Source organism: Aegilops tauschii, chromosome 1 (assembly GCF_002575655.3).
Source record: "Aegilops tauschii subsp. strangulata cultivar AL8/78 chromosome 1, Aet v6.0, whole genome shotgun sequence".
In the NCBI taxonomy this organism is placed as follows: domain Eukaryota; kingdom Viridiplantae; phylum Streptophyta; class Magnoliopsida; order Poales; family Poaceae; genus Aegilops; species Aegilops tauschii.
The window spans coordinates 473,730,993-473,752,243 of NC_053035.3; the positions used below are offsets into that span (position 1 = coordinate 473,730,993).

Here is a 21,251-nt window from a genome sequence, read left to right on the forward strand (position 1 = left end):
CCAAATTTCATAGTCATAAAATGCGGCAATTGCTAACATGATTCGGACGGACTTAAGCATCGCTACAGGTGAGGAAGTCTCATCGTAGTCAACTCCTTGAACTTGTCGAAAACCTTTCGCAACAAGTCGAGCTTTGTAAACAGTAACATTACCGTCAGCGTCAGTCTTCTTCTTGAAGATCCATTTATTCTCTATGGCTTGCCGATCATCGGGCAAGTCAACCAAAGTCCACACTTTGTTCTCATACATGGATCCCATCTCAGATTTCATGGCCTCAAGCCATTTTGCGGAATCTGGGCTCATCATCGCTTCCTCATAGTTCGTAGGTTCATCATGGTCAAGTAGCATGACCTCCAGAACAGGATTACTGTACCACTCTGGTGCGGATCTTACTCTGGTTGACCTACGAGGTTCAGTAGTAACTTGATCTGAAGTTTCATGATCATCATCATTAGCTTCCTCACTAATTGGTGTAGGAGTCACAGGAACATATTTCTGTGATGAACTACTTTCCAATAAGGGAGCAGGTACAGTTACCTCATCAAGTTCTACTTTCCTCCCACTCACTTCTTTCGAGAGAAACTCCTTCTCTAGAAAGGATCCATTCTTAGCAACGAATGTCTTGCCCTCAGATCTGTGATAGAAGGTGTACCCAACAGTCTCCTTTGGGTATCCTATGAAGACACATTTCTCCCATTTGGGTTCGAGCTTATCAGGTTGAAGCTTTTTCACATAAGCATCATAGCCCCAAACTTTAAGAAATGACAACTTTGGTTTCTTGCCAAACCACAGTTCATAAGGCGTCGTCTCAACGGATTTAGATGGTGCCCTATTTAACGTGAATGCAGCCGTCTCTAAAGCATAACCCCAAAACAATAGCGGTAAATCAGTAAGAGACATCATAGATCGCACCATATCTAGTAAAGTACGATTACGATGTCCGGACACACCATTACGCTGTGGTGTTCCGGGTGGCGTGAGTTGCAAAACTATTCCGCATTGTTTCAAATGAAGACCAAACTCGTAACTCAAATATTCTCCTCCACGATCAGATCGTAGAAACTTTATTTTCATGTTACGATGATTTTCCTCTTCACTCTGAAATTCTTTGAACTTTTCAAATGTTTCAGACTTATGTTTCATCAAGTAGATATACCCATATCTGCTTAAATTATCTGTGAAGGTGAGAAAATAACGATACCCGCCGCGAGCCTCAACATTCATCGGACCACATACATCAGTACGTATGATTTCCAACAAATCTGTTGCTCGCTCCATTGTTCCGGAGAACGGCGTTTTAGTCATCTTGCCCATGAGGCATGGTTCGCAAGTACCAAGTGATTCATAATCAAGTGATTCCAAAAGTCCATTAGAATGTAGTTTCTTCATGCGCTTTACACCAATATGACATAAACGGCAGTGCCACAAATAAGTTGCACTATCATTATCAACTCTGCATCATTTGGCTTCAATATTATGAATATGTGTATCACTACTATCGAGATTCAAAAAGAATAGACCACTCTTCAAGCGTGCATGAGCATAAAAGGTATTACTCATATAAATAAAACAACCATTACTCTCTGATTTAAATGAATAACCGTCTCGCATCAAACAAGATCCAGATATAATGTTCATGCTCAACGCTGGCACCAAATAACAATTATTCAGGTCTAAAACTAATCCCGAAGGTAGATGTAGAGGTAGCGTGCCGACCGCGATCACATCGACTTTGGAACCATTTCCCACGCTCATCGTCACCTCGTCCTTAGCCAATCTTCGCTTAATACGTAGTCCCTCTTTCGAGTTGCAAATATTAGCAACAGAACCAGTATCAAATACCCAGGCACTACTGTGAGCATTAGTAAGGTACACATCAATAACATGTATATCACATATACCTTTGTTCACCTTGCTATCCTTCTTATCCGCCAAATACTTGGGGCAGTTCCGCTTCCAGTGACCAGTCCCTTTGCAGTAGAAGCACTCAGTCTCAGGCTTAGGTCCAGACTTGGGCATCTTCACTTGAGCAGCAACTTGCTTGCTGTTCTTCTTGAAGTTCCCCTTCTTCCCTTTACCCTTTTTCTTGAAACTGGTGGTCTTGTTGACCATCAACACTTGATGCTCCTTCTTGATTTCTACCTCCGCAGCCTTTAGCATTGCGAAGAGCTCGGGAATTGTCTTATCCATCCCTTGCATATTATAGTTCATCACGAAGCTCTTGTAGCTTGGTGGCGGTGATTGAAGAATTCTGTCAATGACTCTATCATCCGGAAGATTAACTCCCAATTGAATCAAGTGATTGTTATACCCAGACATTTTGAGTATATGCTCACTGACAGAACTATTCTCCTCCATCTTGCAGCGGTAGAACTTATTGGAGACTTCATATCTCTCAATCCGGGCATTTGCTTGAAATATTAACTTCAACTCCTGGAACATCTCATATGCACCATGACGTTCAAAACGTCGTTGAAGTCCCGGTTCTAAGCCGTAAAGCATGGCACACTGAACTATCGAGTAGTCATCAGCTTTGCTCTGCCAGACGTTCATAACATCTGGCGTTGCTCCTGCAGCAGGTTTGGCACCTAGCGGTGCTTCCAGGACGTAATTCTTCTGTGCAGCAATGAGGATAATCCTCAAGTTACGGACCCAGTCTGTGTAGTTGCTACCATCATCTTTCAACTTAGCTTTCTCTAGGAACGCATTAAAATTCAACGGAACAACAACACATGCCATCTATCTACAACAACATAGACATGCAAAATACATCCCTCTAATCATCTAAGTGATCACGTGATCCATATCAACTAAACCATGTCCGATCATCACGTGAGATGGAGTAGTTTCCAATGGTGAACATCACTATGTTGATCATATCTACTATTGTGACGCCCTCGATTCAATCGTACACTAATCATACACGAAAATGTGTACGATTAAGATCAAGGACTCACTGGAAGATATCACAACACAACTCTAGACACAAATAAAAATAATACAAGCTTTATATTACAAGCCATGGGCCTCGAGGGCTCGAATACATAAGCTCGAAAACACAAGAGTCAGCGGAAGCAACAATATCTGAGTACAGACATAAGTTAGACAAGTCTGCCTTAAGAAGGCTAGCACAAAAGTAGCAACGATCGAAAAGGCAAGGCCTCCTGCCTGGGAGCCTCCTAACTACTCTTGGTCGTCGGCGGTCTCTACGTAGTAGTAGGCACCCTCGGGGTAGTAGCAGTCATCGTCGAAGGTGGCGTCTGGATCCTGGGCTCCACCATCTGGTTGCGACATCCGAGAAGAATGGAAAGAGGTGGAAAAATAGGAAGCAAAGCAACCGTGAGTACTCATCCAAAGTACTCGCAAGCAAGGATCTACACTACATATGCAACATTATCAAAGAGAGGCTGTATATGTGGACTGGGTTGCAGAAATGCCAGAATAGAGGGGAAAGCCTAGCCTATCGAAGACTAGCATCTTCTGGAAACCACCATCTTGCAGCAACAGGAGGGAGTAGAGTAGCATAAAGTAAAGTAGTAGAAGTGTTATCAACCTCGGCCAGAGATCCTTTCTCAACTCCCTGCGAGAAAGCAATCCCACAGCCATACTATCCAGTTATCATCTCATATCCAAGTCTCATCACAAGTATCCAGTTCTAGTTGTATCGATCGGGATACAACTCCAAGTGTCCGTTACCGTAGGACATGCTATCGATAGATGTTTTCTTCCCTGCAGGGGTGCACCAACTTACCCACCACGCTCGATTAACTCCGGCCGGACACAGTTTCCTGGGTCATGCCCGGCCTCGGCCAAACAATACGCCGCAACCCGACCTAGGCTTAATAGAGAGGTCAAGCACGTCGGACTAAACCTATGCCCCCAGGGGTCATGGGCCATCGCCCCGGGAACTCCTGCACGTTGCGTGGGCGGCCGGTGAGCAGACCTAGCTACCTCCTTAAAAAGGCGGGAGCTTACCAGTCCAACCCGGCGCGCGCCGCTCAGTCGCTTGATGTCTATTAAGCTTTGGCTGATGCATACGACACAGAACGCCCATACTATGCCCATGTGATGGTTAGTGCTATCAGGCCAGAGGCCCCTCGGATCAAATATCCAAATCATAGTGGATTAGGAACACGCGGTAACAAGCAGAGACTCACGAAAGATGTGACCCCGTTGCCCCATCTCGAGGACTTGCGGCAAGGGCTAGGAATGCCCGGCCACGCCTCGTAATTATCTCGCGGGCACCCTCCAGGTCAACCCGACTCCACATCACTCGCAATTAAGCTCGCGCGGGTACCCCTCAGGCCGACCCGTCTTTAGTAACATGGTTCAGTGTAAAGTCATAGTAACCATAGTAACTGTGTGTCTAACACCAAGGGGAAAACCTGAGGAATCACCCTTGACGGATTCCACTCGATGTAATCATCAAGGTGAACGTAAGAGGAACCACCCCCGAGGTTCACACTTGAGGGGTTGCACGACAGAGTCGTATCGGAAGTGGTTAAGGCGGAATCACCCCCGATGACCAAGACCGAATAGCTACACTACAGGGTTAACATCAGAAGTGTTGTAGAGGTCTCACCCTCGGCACTCGATAGTAACCCAGTAGTGTCGAGCAACTAAGGGGAAAGTGATGTGCGGTGCCGGGGCCTGGTCTTCGATCCCGTTGATCGGGTCTTCAATGATGAAGCAGGGGCAACAAGGACAAGGTGGGGGTCACTGATGGATCACTAACCAACCTATACTAAGCAGTTTAGGATAAGCAGGTAGGTAACAATGAGCAGGTTACAAAAGCAGGCTATGCATCAAAATAGGAGCAAACAATAACACTAGCAAAATCTAATGCAAGCATGAGAGAATGGAATGGGCGATATCGGGATGATCAAAGGGGGGGCTTGCCTGGTTGCTCTGGCAAGGAGGGGGTCGTCGTCGACGTAGTCGATCACAGGGGCAGCATCGGTCTCGGGGTCTACCGGAGAGAAGAGGGGGAAGAAACAATAAATATAGAGCAAACAAGGCATCACAAAGTAAAACATGGCAATATGACGTGTGGGGTGTGACCTAACGTATGTCTACACGAATAGGTGAAGGGGGAAATTCAACCGGGAATGTTTTCCCGGTTCCGGACCTGTGCCAGACAGATGACCGGAGGGGGAAAGTTCCATGTTCAGCATGCTAGATGCATGTGACAAATGAACGGACCGCGTATTCGGATTCGTTGGATTTTTCTGAGCAACTTTCATATAGAAAACATTTTCATCCGAGCTACGGATTATTTTATATGATTTTTGAAAGTTTTAACAATATTCTGGAATTATTTATATTAACAGAAAAGGAATATGACGTCAGCATTGCGTGGGGATGACGTCAGCAGTCAACAGACTCGCTGACCAGGGTCAAACCGGGCCTGTGGGTCCAGTGGGACCCACATGTCAGCCTCTGTTAGTCTAACAGTAATTTAAACTAAACTTACAGCCTAATTAGAGGGGTGGGCCCCTGGTGTGAGTGACTAACTAATTACTAATTAGTTAATAGATTAATTAACATTTTTATTATTTATAAAACCTATTTAAATAACACGAGGCCCGCATGTCAGTGGCGCTGGGCTGCACAGTCAGTACGTTGACTGGGTCAACCCAGTCAACGGGGCCTGCGGGGCCCGCTGGCAGTGACCCAGGGGTGGCCCCAGGTGTGCCACGTTGGCAGTGGCCGGCGGCTGAACGCCGGCGACCGAAAACATGGCGGAGGCGCTCGGGACCTCGCCGGAAACGCGCCACAGAGGGCCGTTTCGAGCGCGGCCCGGCTCGTTCGGACGCGGGAGGAGCGGCGCATCCAACTGTGGCCTTAGCTCGGGCTGAGGCGGGCTGCAACAACGGCGGCGTCGAGCAGAGGCGGCGGCGGCGGGCGATGGTGGATTCGGCGATGCAGGGCACGGGTCGGCGCCCGGAGAGGGCCTACGAGTAGCTGGCGCTCACGCGCGTCCGATGGAGGTAGCGGGAGGCTGCGGGGAGGCCCGTGGGGACGACGATGATGAGCGACGCGCCGGCCGGAGTCGGGCGCAGATGGATCCGGTGCAAGGGGACATGGGAGGACAAGCAGAGGGCACTAGCGGCTTCACCGGGAGGCTCTTAGCACGTGCTCGTGCTCGGCTAGCTCGGAACGAGCGGTGGCCATGGCGGCGATGGAGCAGGGCGGCGGTGGCCTACGGGAGCTATGGCGATGGCGGTTACACGCATGGAAACGGACGGGGGGTGAGGGGTTACGCGCAGGAGCTCACCGTGGGGCCGTAGGGGATGGCAGCGGGCTTGATGGAGGCTTGAGGTGGCCGGATTCGTCGACGGAGTGTGTCGGAGCCGAGGAAGAAGCCGGTGGCGGGGACGGCGCCGCGGGGGCGTCCCGCTCGAGCGTGCGGTCGGAGAAGATGCAGCGGAGGCCGGTGAAGCGGAAGGGCACGTCGGAGGGAAGAGGGGGCGGCGCTCGCCGTGGTGGTGCCAGACGGCGGCGACGCGGCGCTCAGGCGAGATGGAGCGCGCGAGGTGGAGAGTGGGCGAGATCTGGGGGAGAGGGAAAAATATCTGCGCGGGGAGGGGGCTGACGAGGATGAGGTCGAGGGGGAGGGCTCGTCCTTATCCCCGGCGTTGCCGCGGCGTGGGGCGGCGAGCCGGTCGGGCGGGGACCGCGGGCACGGGCACTCGGTCGCCCGCATAGTGAAGACGACGCGGGAGGGGGAACTGGGCGGCCTGGGTCGGCCAGGTGGGCTGAGGCCCAAGGGGGGGCGCGGTGGCCAGCTGGGCCAGTTGGCTCGGGCCAGGCACTGTGCACTCGGCCCAGTGCGCAGTGGCCTGTGCTCTTTCTCTTTTCTTAAAAAAAAATTAAAATAGAGAGAGGAAAAGATTTATTTGAGCATCCAAACGATTTAGGAAAAATATGGGACTTGGCCCATTAATTCCTCCACATTTTTAGGTATTGCCACAAATACTTTGGAGGCAAGAGGATTTGACTAGGAATTTTGGAAATTGGGAATGGCATATTTAAATGCTGCTGGAACACTAATTAATTTCCAGGGGCAATTTGGGGACTCCAAAGATTTTGGTTTTAACATGAAAAATACTTAGAGAATATTTGTCATATTGTGAACTATTTTGATTGCATGAAAGAAGAATCAAATATTTGACATGCAATTTGAATTTGAAGCAGATTTTGGACAAGTGGCGTTTTGGCATGATGATCATGATGACATGACCTTTATTAGGGGGTGATTACTGTAGTGTGATGCTGGGGATGTTACAAGTACTATATGATTCACGCTCGACCTTTCGGTCTCAGTGTTCTGAGGCCATATCTGCATATGCTAGGCTCGTCAAGTTTAACCCGAGTATTCTGCATGTGCAAAACTGGCTTGCACCCGTTGTATGTGAACGTAGAGCTTATCACACCCGATCATCACGTGGTGTCTCGGCACGACGAACTTTTGCAACGGTGCATACTCAGGGAGAACACTTGTACCTTGAAATTTTGTCAGAGATCATCTTATAATGCTATCGTCGATCTAAGCAAAATAAGATGCATAAAGCATAAACATCACATGCAATCAATATAAGTGATATGATATGGCCATCATCATCTTGTGCCTTTGATCTCCATCTCCAAAGCACCGTCATGATCACCATCGTCACCGGCGCGACACCTTGATCTCCATCGTAGCATCGTTGTCGTCTCGCCAACTAATGCTTCTACGACTATCGCTACCGCTTAGTGATAAAGTAAAGCAATTACATGGCGATTGCATTTCATACAATGAAGCGACAATTATGGCTCCTGCCAGTTGTCGGTCACTCTGTTACAAAACATGATCATATCATACAATAAAATTTAGCATCATGTCTTACCATATCACATCACAACATGCCCTGCAAAAACAAGTTAGATGTCCTCTACTTTGTTGTTGCAAGTTTTACGTGGCTGCTACGGGCTGAGCAAGAACCGTTCTTACCTACGCATCAAAACCACAACGATATTTCGTCAAGTATGTGTTGTTTTAACGTTCACAAGGACCGGGCGTAGCCACACTCGATTCAACTAAAGTTGGAGAAACTGACACCCGCCAGCCACCTGTGTGCGAAGCACGTCGGTAGAACCAGTCTCGCGTAAGCGTACGCGTAATGTCGGTCCGGGCCGCTTCATCCAACAATACCGCCGAATCAAAGTATGACATGTTGGTAAGCAGTATGACTAGTATCGCCCACAACTAACTTGTGTTCTACTCGTGCATATAACATCTATGCATAAACCTGGCTCAGATGCCACTGTTGGGGAACGTAGTAATTTCAAAAAAAATCCTACGCACACGCAAGATCATGGTGATGTATAGCAACGAGAGGGGAGAGTGTTGTCTACGTACCCTCGTAGACCGTAAGCGGAAGCATTATGACAACGCGGTTGAAGTAGTCGTACGTCTTCACGATCGACCGATCCTAGCACCGAAGGTACGGCACCTCCGCGATCTGCACACATTCGGCTCGGTGACGTCCCACGAACTCACGATCCGGCAGAGTGTCGGGGAAGAGTTTCGTCAGCACGACGGCATGACGATGGTGATGATGAAGCTACCGGTGCAGGGCTTCACCTAAACACTGCGACGATATGACCGAGGTGGAATATGGTGAAGGGGGGCACCGCACACGGCTGGAAACAATCAACTTGTGTTTTCTAGGGTGCCCCCTGCCCCCGTATATAAAGGAGCAAGGGGGGAGGCCGGCCGGCCCTTGTGGTGCGCCAGGAGAGGAGGAGTACTCCTCCTAGTAGGAGTAGGACCCCCCCTTTCTTACTCCTACTAGGAGGGGGAAAGGAAGGAGGAGAGGGAGAAGGAAAGGGGGCGCCGCCCCCCTTCCCTAGTCCAATTCGGACCAGAGGGGGAGGGAGCGTGCGGCCTGCCCTGGCCGGCCCTCTCTCTCTCGACTAAGGCCCATGTGGCCCATTAGTTCTCCCGGGGGGTTCCGGTAACCCTCCGGCACTCCGGTTTTCTCCGAAATCACCCGGAACACTTCCGGTGTCCGAATATAGCCGTCCAATATATCAATCTTTATGTCTCGACCATTTCGAGACTCCTCGTCATGTCCGTGATCACATCCGGTACTCCGAACTACCTTCGGTACATCAAAACACATAAACTCATAATACCGATCGTCACCGAACTTTAAGCGTGCGGACCCTATGGGTTCGAGAACTATGTAGACATGACCGAGACTCATCTCCGGTCAATAACCAATAGCGGAACCTGGATGCTCATATTGGTTCCTACATATTCTACGAAGATCTTTATCGGTCAAACCGCATAACAACATACGTTGTTCCCTTTGTCATCGGTATGTTACTTGCCCGAGATTCGGTCGTCGGTATCTCAATACCTAGTTCAATCTCGTTACCGGCAAGTCTCTTTACTCGTTCCGTAATGCATCATCCCGCAACTAACTCATTAGTTACATTGCTTGCAAGGCTTATAGTGATGTGCATTACCGAGAGGGCCCAGAGATACCTCTACGACAATCGGAGTGACAAATCCTAATCTCGATCTATGCCAACTCAACAAGTACCATCGGAGACACCTATAGAGCACCTTTATAATCACCTAGTTACGTTGTGACGTTTGGTAGCACACAAAGTGTTCCTCCAGTATTCGGGAGTTGCATAATCTCATAGCCATAGGAACATGTATAAGTCATGAAGAAAACAATAGCAATATACTAAACGGTCAAGTGCTAAGCTAACGGAATGGGTCAAGTCAATCACATCATTCAGCGTGGGGGTTGGGTTTCCGCCACGATGTTTTGGCTTTTGGGTAGCCTCGAGAGGTGCTGTAACTTTGTAGCACTTGGGGCTGACCAATTTTTTTGCATCATCTACTAGAGCATCGCTTTTGGCCCAAAGTGCCCTAAACGATGAATTTTTGTGCATGACAACGTTTTTACATCATCTATTGGAGATGTATAAGGCAAGACATACCAGGAAGTTAAATACAAGTCTAGAATTTATCATCGCACCAAGTTTTGTAAACCCAAATATTTTATTTTCTTCCAACTAAAATGACTATATTCCCCTATTAAATCTTAGCGTCATTTCAGATGCTTCCCTTTTGTGGGTGTGCTTTATCGAAGGAGGCACATAGCATGTCAACTTGTTGCTCGGATCTTCGATGTCTCTACTTGGTGCACCCCTCCCCCTCCCGCGCGACAACACACACACCCGCGCCGCAGCAATTAATCCACCCCCTGTTTCAGTATGCCTTCATAGCTGGTAAAAATGTAGTCCGCCGTGCAATGCACAGGCGCTAAGGGTATGTTTGGTTGGAACTTTGCTTTAGTTTGCCATCATTATTATTATTTGCGAAATTTGCCTCTTACACGTTTTAAGTACATATGGCCATATGGGTCACCCACAAAAAAAGTATAAACATATGGCGCTTATTTGTCCAAAGAAAGAAAGAAAAAGAACTTGACTATGCTGTGGCTAGAACCAAACAGTGACCTAACTTGCCAGACTTGTCTATAAGATGTGTGGCAAAGTATGGCTGACAAGCAAACAACACATAGATTGCTACAAATAGAATGATAAATTCATGAAGACATTTTGACCTATCTCCTATTTTGTCTCCAATAATAACACATATCTTGTATTAAACAAGTCAACTTTATTATCAATACTTTGTTCGATACAACAAGACTGTAAAACTTGGAGACGACACACGGCTTGCAAGCATATCACGGGCACTTAGGCTTGCCATCCTGGGTCTTCAAGTTGTTGTAGCATGGGCATTCTTCCTTGTTGCCCACCGTGCCGGACGGGACACAGAGGCACCTCTTGCAGCAGTAGTTACAATAAAAATTGCATGGTTTCTTGTGTGACGTAGCTGAGCAACGGATCTTGCATTTAACTGGGCATTCTGTTCATCGTGCGCAACATATAAAAAATAAAGAATGACAGTTATATTCGACATTATTATGACACCATCATGCATATTAGTTTTTATGCTTCAACAAAAAAAAGTTCCATGTCTTTCCTCCTAGAATGCTCATGTTATGTGGAATATTTGAAGAATGTTTTCTTAATTTTACAATGACTTTATAATGATTGACATGCATGGACTTAGAATTTTGTTGTATAATGATTTTACAAATGTAGACTTAGATTTGTTACCTTTTAAAGGAACAGATCCTTCTGCACCAGCCTAGATCAGAAATTCAAATACCAAAATCAGCGTTTTGATACAAGTACGACATAATGCTTGCGACTTATTTGTCGTTTCACCAGCGCCATGGAAATAGTACAACAAACATACCGGTTTGTATGATTCTACATTCATGCTCCCGGATACCTCAGCCTAAAAAAATGATTGCAACTCATGGTTAAACATATGTTTCCATCAACAGTTGATATATTGAGAGAGAGAGAGAGAGAGAGAGAGAGAGAGAGAGAGAGAGAGAGAGGGAGGGAGGGAGGGAGGGAGGGAGAGAGAGGTACCACGAGGAATAATGCAAGCAAGAAGGGAATGGAAAGAGTGCGTGCGACACAAGCCATGCTTCTTAGTTGCACTGGTATGGAATGGGGATCTGATCCTGGGGAAACCTGTTGCTGACCTTGGTATATATAATATTCAATTATGATATATTTAGATGCATTCTAGATTTTAGTTTTAACTGGCAATTAAAATTAAAATCTTCCAAATTTTGACATTATTGTTCACCAACTTATCTATTGGTATACCTGTTTGGTGATCAAATCATTTAATAGATTGATACCAAAATCTAAATTTAGGAGTTTGGTATGGAGTAGAAGATAACTATGCGATCCAAAAGGATCCATAAAGCGATATATTTGACATGCAACTAGTGACGACCTATTAATTCATATATATCTTTTAAACTAGCTAGGGAATACGGTCAATATCCAAAGATTAACAAGCCAGTCAAAATTAGTGTCCACACTTTCATCTCTACTATTATCTGTATTATTGATGGGGAGTTGGTAGATTATCTTCACGATTTTTTCCTCCCCACGCTCCTCCTCTCCTTGGTTTTCTTTGATTTTTGGTAATCTCAACCGATGCCGCACAAAATAAAAACCAAAGTAAATAGAGCAACTTTGAATAATCTAACCCAAATCGGTATTTTTCTCAAATTCACATATTGCATTAACTCAATGAAATCAAATCAAATCTTTCCAAAATCTCAATTAAAACAAAACTTTCCTTCCCTTCCTCTACCCATACCCATATTAGATCAAATCTTACCAAAACCTCAACTAAATCAAAATATTACTTGTCTTCTCCTATCCAAACTCAAATCAAATCAATTCTTGCCAAGATCAAGAATATACTAGGTGTGACGTATATGTTGGATATGATTGGTGTTGAACCACTAGAATATGTATGCCTCATTGCAACACACGGGCAATAAGCTTGCCTAGTAGGTCCGCCTCACCTCCTCCCTGGTTTTTTCCTACCTCCCCCTCCCCACCGAAATTTCTATTGACTTTTTTACAATCTCAACCGATGCCGCACAAAATAAAACCAATGTAAGTACAGTAACTTGGAATAATCTAAAATAAATCAACACTTTCCCAAAATCACGTCTTGCATTAAGTTACAAAATCAAATCTTTCCAAAATCTCAACTAAAATAAAACTTTCCTTGCCTTCCCTTAATCATTACCAAAATCAAATCAAATTTACATGATTGGTGTTGAACCACCAGAATATATATGCCTCCGTTGCAACGCACGGGCATCTCTACTATTAAAGAGGGTCGATAGCTTCGCCTCACCTCCTCCCCAGTTTTCTCCTTTCCACGCCTCCTTTAGTTTTTCTTGATTTTTTGGTAATCTCAACCGATGCCACACAAAATAAAAACCAACATAAATAGACAAACTTGGAATAATCTAAACAAAATTGGTTCTTTTTCAAAATTATGTCCTACAATAACTCAATCAAATTAAGTCATTATTTTCAAATTCTCAACTAAATCAGAATTTTCCTTGCCTTCCCCTGCTCATACCCAAATCAAATTAAATAGATATAATTGGGCGAACCAACATGTGGTTGGATTGTTAGGAGGAGAGTGGTATCCCGAGCCTACTAGAGTTCAAGTCCTAGAGACATCGTTGCTAGAATTTTCCTGGATTTATTCCAGACTTTCCGGCGATGTGTGTTCAGTAGGAGGAGACGTTCCCGTCAACTAAGAAGGCGTCTGTGGTGACTTCATCAATCTCAAGATGATGTGCCGACTCAGTCTCTTGAAGGTGCTCATAGGGGTAGGGTGTGCTTGCATGTGTTCATAGAGGTGAGTGTATTCTCGTGTATGTGAGCGACTTTGATTGTACTGTGTTAAAAAAACAGATATGAATGGTGTTTAATTACTAGAATATGTATGCCCTTGTTGCAACACACGTGCAATTAGATAATATGTTTGACATGAGACTATTCTCAATGACGCGGGTTATCTTTTATTTATATATATATTAGATAATTTCCTGTGTGTTGCAATAAGATATAAATATTTTAGTGCGTTAGCCCATGATTTACTGTCCATACTAATATGATTGTGTAAATAAATGTTTATCAAATCATACCAATGATTTACCTATCTGATAAATTTATGATTTTATTTTGTAAGAACTTATTAGGTTACCAAGAAAACATAACTTTTTGCGAAAATATCAGATATGTTATAAATGTTCACCTGAAGTACAAAGCATTTCAAACATAATGAAAATTACATCGAGATTCTTAGACCACCGAACCACCACTATTGTCTCCAGAACAAGTCGTCGATGCGCCGATGTCGCCACTCCACTACCAGAGCATGGCACCGTGATTCCCCGCCCGACACCAATGACCAAAGCGATGGGCAAAGGGAAGGCGAATCCATGGGATCAGTAGAAGAGCCTGGAGGGGTTGAATTCACCTTAGCTGCTGAGCATGGAGGGTTTGAGTTCACCCTAGTTGCTTAAAGTGAATGACAGTCAACAAAGTTGATAATTCTAACACCACTAGATTTAGCCACATCGACCGTGCTCAATAATCATTCAAGATTTGCTCAAGTCATTCAACATTCTGTTCATCGCCAAAATTCAAATTTACTTTGACATCACTAAAAGCGCCTCTTTACTCACCATGAGATAAAGAGAGCAGCTGAGCCTTGAACACATAATGAAAATTACATGATGGATTACAAACCTATACCATGTGGGTTATGCTTCAATATGTGTTTCTTCGTAGATCTCGATTCAAGCGGCTAGTGGCTATTGCGGTCTTCAAATCTTGTATGACGAGAGCGTTTGCAGTTGTTCCTTTTCGTTACTATCTCCGATGAACGACAATCAATCGAAGGACGAAGACTAATGTGATTTTCATTATAATTTCATTTTTACTAGTCGTTCTGCAGCTAGTTATCTTTCCATTTCATTGGTTGTTTTCCTTGATCATTATGAGGTCTATGATCATTTTAGTGCCCTTTTATATTATAAAAGTTAAAAGAAAGATGTAATTTCATTGTTGGTGCTTAAATTTGTCACCGATGTTCACTTTGGACCCTGAACTTGAAAAAACATCTAACTGGTTTTAAAACTTGGCACAAGCCTGCAAATACGATGGTAATCCTATCTGTAGACATATAATGCGCTGACATGGCACCGTATTTTGATTAGCATGCATGTGGCATGGTACCCACTTCTAATAGAGGGCATGATGTCTCTGTGACCAGCGGGCCCCACATGTCAGCACAAAGGAAAAATCCCACTTAAAAATTATGGTGCCTACGATTCAAACTGGTGTCCTGCGGATCGCGAACAAAATGTGCTAGCCACTACGCCACATATGATTTGATCTTACATAAGTGTAAATGTCCTATCTTTTTTTTTGAGAAACTGTAAATGTCCTATCTATTATACAGAAACAGACCCATGTGGTTTAAATAGGCTGTAGTCAGTGCGACCCATGTTAGCTTTCTTTTATTTCTTTTTGGAATTTGTAAAATTTAAGTAAATTATAATTATAGTAATAAACAAACAGTTCAAATATTTGTGTGTTACAAATATTATACATACAAAAGTTAAATTATTTAGCAAAATATTCAAGTAATTGTAAATAGTATTGACGAATTATTTTTGAAAAAATCATATAAATTAAATTTTATTTCTAGCTATAAAATGTAGTATAGTTTATAATATCATAAATATTTGCTAAATTACAATTAAAGTATTATTTTAATTATAGAAACATTTGTATATTTATATGCACTTTTTATTTGTTGTTTAAGAATTTTTTACATAACTAAAAAATATTCATAACTATGCACAATTAAAGAAATATATTCTTTTATCTGATGATATTTCAGTTTTTTAGAAATTATGAATATGTGTCACGAGTGAAAGTTATCACAAGAGAATGTTAATAAAAATGTGAATATTTTAAAAATCATGTGAACGTTATATATATATAAGTTATTTTATTTATACTTAACACCCAAGTATTTTTAAATTTGTTTTTATTACTGTGATTATAATTGACAAAGTTTTTGCAATTTATTTTAATAAGCTAACATGCGCAAAATGGGCTGAACTGATTGCAACCCTTCTAAAAGCCTCGCTGGTCTGGCTAGATGGCACATAGGCATTGTTATCGGTATTTCCTATTCACCGCTCATTGCATCGAAATGTCGACGCAACGCACAGGCTACAACAGGACCGGTGGATCTGGGCAGGCCACTTAGACTGTGACCAACCGGTTTTGGGAACCTTCTAGATGGTTCCCAGAACCCGGGTTTTCTGTTTATTTTCTTCTACTGGCTTTTCGGTTTTTTTCTGTGTCGTTTTCTCTTCCTTTATTTTTTTCGGTTTTTCTTTTTCGTTTATTATTTTTCCTTTTTCTTTTTCAAGCGCGATTTTATTTTCATGTTTTTCAAAAAATTCAAATATTAATCAGAATATCAAGAAATATTCTTCTTTAAAAAAAATCAGATTTTTAAAAAATGTTCATAGTTTCAAATTCTGTTCACAATTCTAAAAATGTTCACAATACAAATATTTTTAAAATATTTGTAATTTCAAAACTGTTCAAAAGTTCCGCAAAATATCACATTTTCTAAATTTGTTCACAATTTCCAAAAAAGTTCTTAATTTCGAAATTTGTTCATGTTTTCAAAAAATATTTGGAGTTCCAAAATTTTGTTCATGTTTGCAAAAATTGTTCGTGTTTTCAAGAAAGTTTAGTGTTTCAATTTTTTTCGTTTTTCTAAAAATTGTTCGGGATTTGTAAATTTGTTTGTGTTTTGAATAAAAAAGGTGTTTTAAATTTTATTCATGTTTAAAAAAATAGTTAACACTTTCAAAAAAAGTTCGGAATTTCAAAATTTATTCATGTTTCTAAAATGTTGAGACTTTCAAAAAAATCGTGTTTCCAAAAGTTGTTCGGAATTTCTAAATTTGTTCATGTTTTCAAAGAAGTTCGGAGTTTCAAATTTTATTCATGTTTTAAATTTTTCGGAATTTAAAGTTTTTTTCTTCTCATTTTTCACCATATCTTCATAATTCCAAAAAGGTGTTCCAAATTTTCAAAGAGTGTTCGTGTTTTCAAAACATTGTTCGCATTTTGAAAAGAAATTGGAATTTGATAAATTGTTTGTGTTTCTTAAAATATTGAGATTTATGCTGCTGCAGTTTGTTCTTTAGACTTGGTGCTACTCATTTCCACATCTGTGTATACAGTTCGGCTGGCTAGCGCGGTATCGACCGCAACAGAAGGTCTGGAGATCGAATTCGAGGTTGCACATTCTTTCTATTTCGCATTTTTTGCGCCCAACCAATCACTAATAGTTTTACTCCAATGGGCCGGCCCAGTTGTGCGCGCTCTCTGCAAAGAGGCGTCTGTTTGCCGCAGAATGCGGTAAATAGGAGGTCCCGTCGTTATCGTCGGTGCATATGAGAAACCAAATCGCCAGTCTGATTGCAAGCATAACGTCGCGAGTTCAAATCTGATAGGCCATAATTTTTTTATCATTTATTTTCCCTTTGTGCTGACAGATGGGCCTACTGAACATAGAGACTTTTATAAAGCAAGCCATATGTTGTAAGGGCATGAACAATGGTGGCATCACCTAGTGCTGCCCCATGACCTCCACATCATCACAACAAAAATGAGACTACCATTCAGTTTTCATTCAATCTAACCGATAGCCTTGTGACGTGAGCTAGCCTCTTCTTACTTCCCATCTTTTTCTCCCCATAGCACATGGACTTTACCTTTTCTTCTTCCACGCACTCTCCCTCTCTCCCAAGAGCAGCGCATGCACTACCACATTTGTCCATGGACCACACTCTCTCTCCCTCAAGCTGCTACCTCCTCTGCAAGCTGCACCTGAGCTCTGCAAGCTAACATTTTTTTCTCCTCTCTCCTCCACGGCAGCTCGCCTCCGACGTGGACCTGCGGGGCAGCTGTCCAGTGTGGGGCGTTGGCCATGCCCTAAGTGGGTTTCATGTTACGTGCGCATGCTGATTAAAAATACGGTGCCACATCAGCGCATTATACCTGTAAGGATGCGCTTATCATTGTATTTACACGTTTGTGCCAAGTTCTAGAAGCAGTTTGAAGTATTTTTCAAGTCCAGGCACTAAAATGAACATCGACTGCAAGTTTAAGCACTACTGGCAATATATTACCTCTAAAAGAAAATAGATATTGCGAGAAGGAGCACGAATCTTAAAGCGCACATCGCAACGACTAACATCAGGCGGCCCAAAAGCCTTCACAGAATAAACCCTGGGCCTCCGACCGCCGCCCCTCTCCTCGTCCTCCTCGCCGTCCTCCTAACCCAGGCGCCGCGCCGCCGCCATGTCGAAGAAAGGAGGCAAAAAGGCCGCGGCAGGCGGCGGCGAGATGTCCCGCTTCCTGCAGCCGCACCTCCAGACCATCACGGACACCCTCCAGGTAGGTACCCGGTGAATCCCCGGTTCGCCGCGCGGCCCTAATCCTGCTCGGAGTTCCCTCGTTTGACTTGCTCTCCCCCTCTCGCAGATGATGTCGGAGGCGGCTCCCGGTGGACTGGAGCGGACGGAGTGGTCAGAGGTCGTCGCGCTCGGCGATGTGGTTTCCAGGCAGGCCACCGTCGGTGAGTCTGAAACCGGACTAAATTCCCTAGATTAATTTTGTGCGCTGGGCTGACAATCATCGCGTGCAGTCAGAGCTGTTAGGGTCGATTCGTTTCAGTTGGTTGACATGCCCGATAGGATCACAAATTTAGGAAATATTAGGTGTTTTACTTTTATCTGAATTTTGTAATTTGTACTTGCCCAAGAAGCCATTAGCTGCAGTACATATGATTTGGCCGCTGTATGCAGAAGAGTAAAGTTAATTATACTCCCTCCGTTCCAAAATAGATGACCCAACTTTGTACTAACTTAGTACAAAGTTGGGTCATCTATTTTGGAATGACCCAACTTTGTACTAACTTAGTACAAAGTTGGGTCATCTATTTTGGAACGGAGGGAGTAGTATTGTTTATGTCTAGTGCTCACTGCTGCAATTCATGCTGTCCATATGGTTGTGTGATATTGTTTTCTTGCCGGTGATTTATCTCTGGCTGTGTTCACTTATTGTTGTTATATGCCTGTTTTCGATGTAGCTGGGATGGTCTGGAGCGGAGACTTGCCTGGTGTGGAAACGCTTAAGGAGAACATTGCTGCGTATTTCAACGTCCTGCAGGGTTTCCTTTTGGCTTGCCATGGAAGCACGGTCGGTGCTGGTCCTACTCTTCACAAGTATATCACTAGTTCTGCAAAGGGCGTGGTGGATGCCAGCTTCTCGTTGTTCAAGCTAGCTGTTTCTGCCTATGGTATGTGATATCCAACATCCTTATGTAGCTTATCTCAAGGTGCTGCCATTTATCTATAGAAGGTGAAGCAACTTGGGTGATGGGTAACTAACATGACCAAACTTGCTGATCTAATCTTCATATAGCTAAAGTGGAAAATACTAACTTACATATCTGGTGTGTGACATCCTGATTTAGCTTATATCAAGATGCTGCCATACATCTTGAGAAGGTGGCCCAATTTTTGGGTCATGAATAACTAACATGACTAAACTTGCTGATCTAATCTTCAGATAGCTAAAGTGGAAAATAGTAACTTAAATATCTGGTGGTATTGATTGTCTGTTTTGTTGCGATTCTGGTTCATGAATGGGCAAGTGGTACTGTACTAATTAGTAAATGACATGTGGAATAGCAATGCATCAGTTGTCGCCTTAAACGAAAAAAGGGAAGGTTGCTAGTGTGTTCATACAGTTCTGAGGTATTGTGCATGATTTTGATTCTGCTTAGTGCTAATAAAGATTTGGACCATGCTTTTAATCCACATTATTTTCTTCATGTTTTAAGTGGTCAGAATCAGGGCTAGATACGCTTGTTTGTGACATGCAGAATCTGGCAGTCCTGACCGGAAAACAATCATACCTCCAGTGACAGGAACTGTATGGGAAGCTTGTCTTGCTCTTAAGAAGGTGCCTGCAACCAACTGTATCGCCATAGGGCGAGCTATGACGCTGATATGTGTATGTCTGAAGGATATCCTGCGCGAGATGAAAGAACTCCCGCTTGGTGATGATACCAAAGCTGAAAAATCTTCCAACGGAGATGTCGCCATGAGCTTTTCAGATAAGGATGAATCATTCTCTGATCTTGAGGAAGATGAAGGCTTCACTGAGGAGGAGATAGCCGTTGCCAAGTTGATTATCGCTGTTACAGCAGATTCGCTTGACGCGGTGAAAGAAACAATCCGTTTCGTCACTAGTTTGCTCAAGAGCTCTGGCAACCAAAGCGGTGCTGCTGAGGACAAGGTGGAGTCCATGGAGAATTTGCTGAGCCACTGCAGGGACGTTGCTGACCAGGTTAACGAGCTTGGGGCCTCCGTGTATGCACAAGACCTGTCTGAAATGAAGTCAGCCATAAAAAGACTGTACGTTGGCATCACAGGGATGTGCCAGGAAATAGCGGGCCTCGGTGGCTCGCCCAAGAATGCCTATGCAGCCTTCAGTGGATTTGAGAAGTCGTTGAAAGCTCTTGAGGAAGAGATAGGTGAGGATGTCGTGGACGAAATGAAAAATCTTACCATCAGCCCATCCTGATTGTGGAAGTAGAAGACTTCTTTTATGATATACCCTCTAGTTTGTAGCAGTGTTCTGATGTGTCTTCTCTAGTTGGAGTTATGAAGCTTGTGTTGTTGAACCAAACGACGAGTGCATAGTTCTTTCCGGTGAACAAGAGAATGCTTAGTGCTTAGTGTGGTGTTGGAATTCCTGTTGTGTTAAAGGCAGTATGACTAGTTGTAATATATACAAGGTTGGTGCTACATAATTTTTGGGTGCTGTAATATCTAAGGTTGGTTCTAGATGAACTCTGGTAGTTACCCGGTGAATCCTGCCCTGATTGTCGAAATGTCTGAACTTGTCAGACTTCACATCATTATGATATGTCTTTCTAGTTCATAGCAATGCTGAAATCTGTCTTCCAGTCTCTAGCCATTTTTGGTGTGTAGAGGCAGCATAGTCAGTAGTTTTGATGTGCACAGGATTTGTGCTAGTTGCATATTGGTGTTGCACCCTGCTTCGCTGTATTTCAAGATGTAGGTTGTAGAGCTTGAGAAAGTTCCCAATTTCTTTTGCTGTTCAAGTTTATTACCACAATATGAGCACTACTGTCAGATGTTTTGAACAATTCCAAATAACAAGATAAAGTGAAGCACATTTTTAGTTCAAATTTCAGTTTGGATTTGTTTGGGCCCTTCAATTTTAGTTCAAATTTCAGTTTGGATTTGTTTGGGCCCTTCAATTTTAGTTCAAATTTCAGTTTGGATTTTTGGGGCCCTTCCTGGAATGATGGCACCCTCAAAAAATTAGCATATGTTGCTATTTGTGGCGCGCACACGGTATTCTTTAGTAAAAGGCGAAAGAATAGTTCGCTTTGTGCTCACCACGCAGGCGAAAGAATAGTTCGCTTTGTGCTCACCACGCAGCTCCGTGCTCTTTCACAGTGCGGCTGCATTCCTTCTTGTATATCTCCCCTCCAGCCCATCCTTAGCAGCTAAGCGGTATGGTACTAATCATAATATCCGTCGCCAGCTGCCTGCTTACATCTCTCGTCCTGCTGCTGTTACAACATGTCCGGCCTTGCCCCAACAGTCCACTCCAAATGCATCTGTGGAAGT

At 43.7% G+C, this 21,251-nt stretch overlaps 2 protein-coding genes and 1 pseudogene across 3 annotated transcripts; 1 reads left to right on the forward strand and 2 right to left on the reverse strand.

Annotated features, from left to right (window-relative positions):
* Positions 1-10,667: 10,667 nt before the first annotated feature.
* On the reverse strand, positions 10,668-11,599 carry LOC109737636 (peamaclein-like). The gene is made up of 4 exons (XM_020296761.4): positions 11,518-11,599; positions 11,336-11,377; positions 11,194-11,224; positions 10,668-10,939 (listed from the first exon to the last, which is right to left on the reverse strand). Exons 1-4 carry the CDS (start codon positions 11,572-11,574, stop codon positions 10,758-10,760), a joined length of 312 nt encoding a protein of 103 aa, XP_020152350.1. The 5' UTR covers positions 11,575-11,599; the 3' UTR covers positions 10,668-10,757.
* A 6,170-nt stretch (positions 11,600-17,769) lies between these two features.
* LOC109737635 (uncharacterized) lies at positions 17,770-20,441 on the forward strand. 2 transcript variants are annotated; one of them, XM_040390961.2, is made up of 4 exons: positions 17,770-17,976; positions 18,064-18,157; positions 18,671-18,880; positions 19,508-20,441. In XM_040390961.2, the coding sequence occupies exons 1-4, from the start codon at positions 17,881-17,883 to the stop codon at positions 20,170-20,172; spliced, it is 1,065 nt and encodes a 354-aa protein (XP_040246895.1). In that variant the 5' UTR covers positions 17,770-17,880; the 3' UTR covers positions 20,173-20,441. The 2 variants fall into 2 exon arrangements, with proteins under 2 accessions (XP_040246895.1, XP_020152349.1); XM_020296760.3 differs by having other exon boundaries at positions 17,771-17,976; positions 19,469-20,441.
* A 474-nt stretch (positions 20,442-20,915) lies between these two features.
* LOC120972923 (U5 spliceosomal RNA) lies at positions 20,916-21,026 on the reverse strand (annotated as a pseudogene).
* Positions 21,027-21,251: the final 225 nt, after the last annotated feature.

Excerpts from the sequence above, each read along its gene's own strand:
- LOC109737636 (XM_020296761.4), bottom strand. The coding sequence starts at position 11,574 with ATGGCTTGTGTCGCACGCACTCTTTCCATTCCCTTCTTGCTTGCATTA. Across the intron at positions 11,225-11,335 it reads ATGTAGAATCATACAAACCG|GCTGGTGCAGAAGGATCTGT; the intron begins GTATGTTTGTTG and ends TTTCTGATCTAG. Across the intron at positions 10,940-11,193 it reads AGGATCTGTTCCTTTAAAAG|AATGCCCAGTTAAATGCAAG; the intron begins GTAACAAATCTA and ends CACGATGAACAG.
- LOC109737635 (XM_020296760.3), top strand. The coding sequence starts at position 17,881 with ATGTCGAAGAAAGGAGGCAAAAAGGCCGCGGCAGGCGGCGGCGAGATG. Across the intron at positions 17,977-18,063 it reads CCATCACGGACACCCTCCAG|ATGATGTCGGAGGCGGCTCC; the intron begins GTAGGTACCCGG and ends CCCCTCTCGCAG. Across the intron at positions 18,881-19,468 it reads GCTAGCTGTTTCTGCCTATG|AATCTGGCAGTCCTGACCGG; the intron begins GTATGTGATATC and ends TGTGACATGCAG.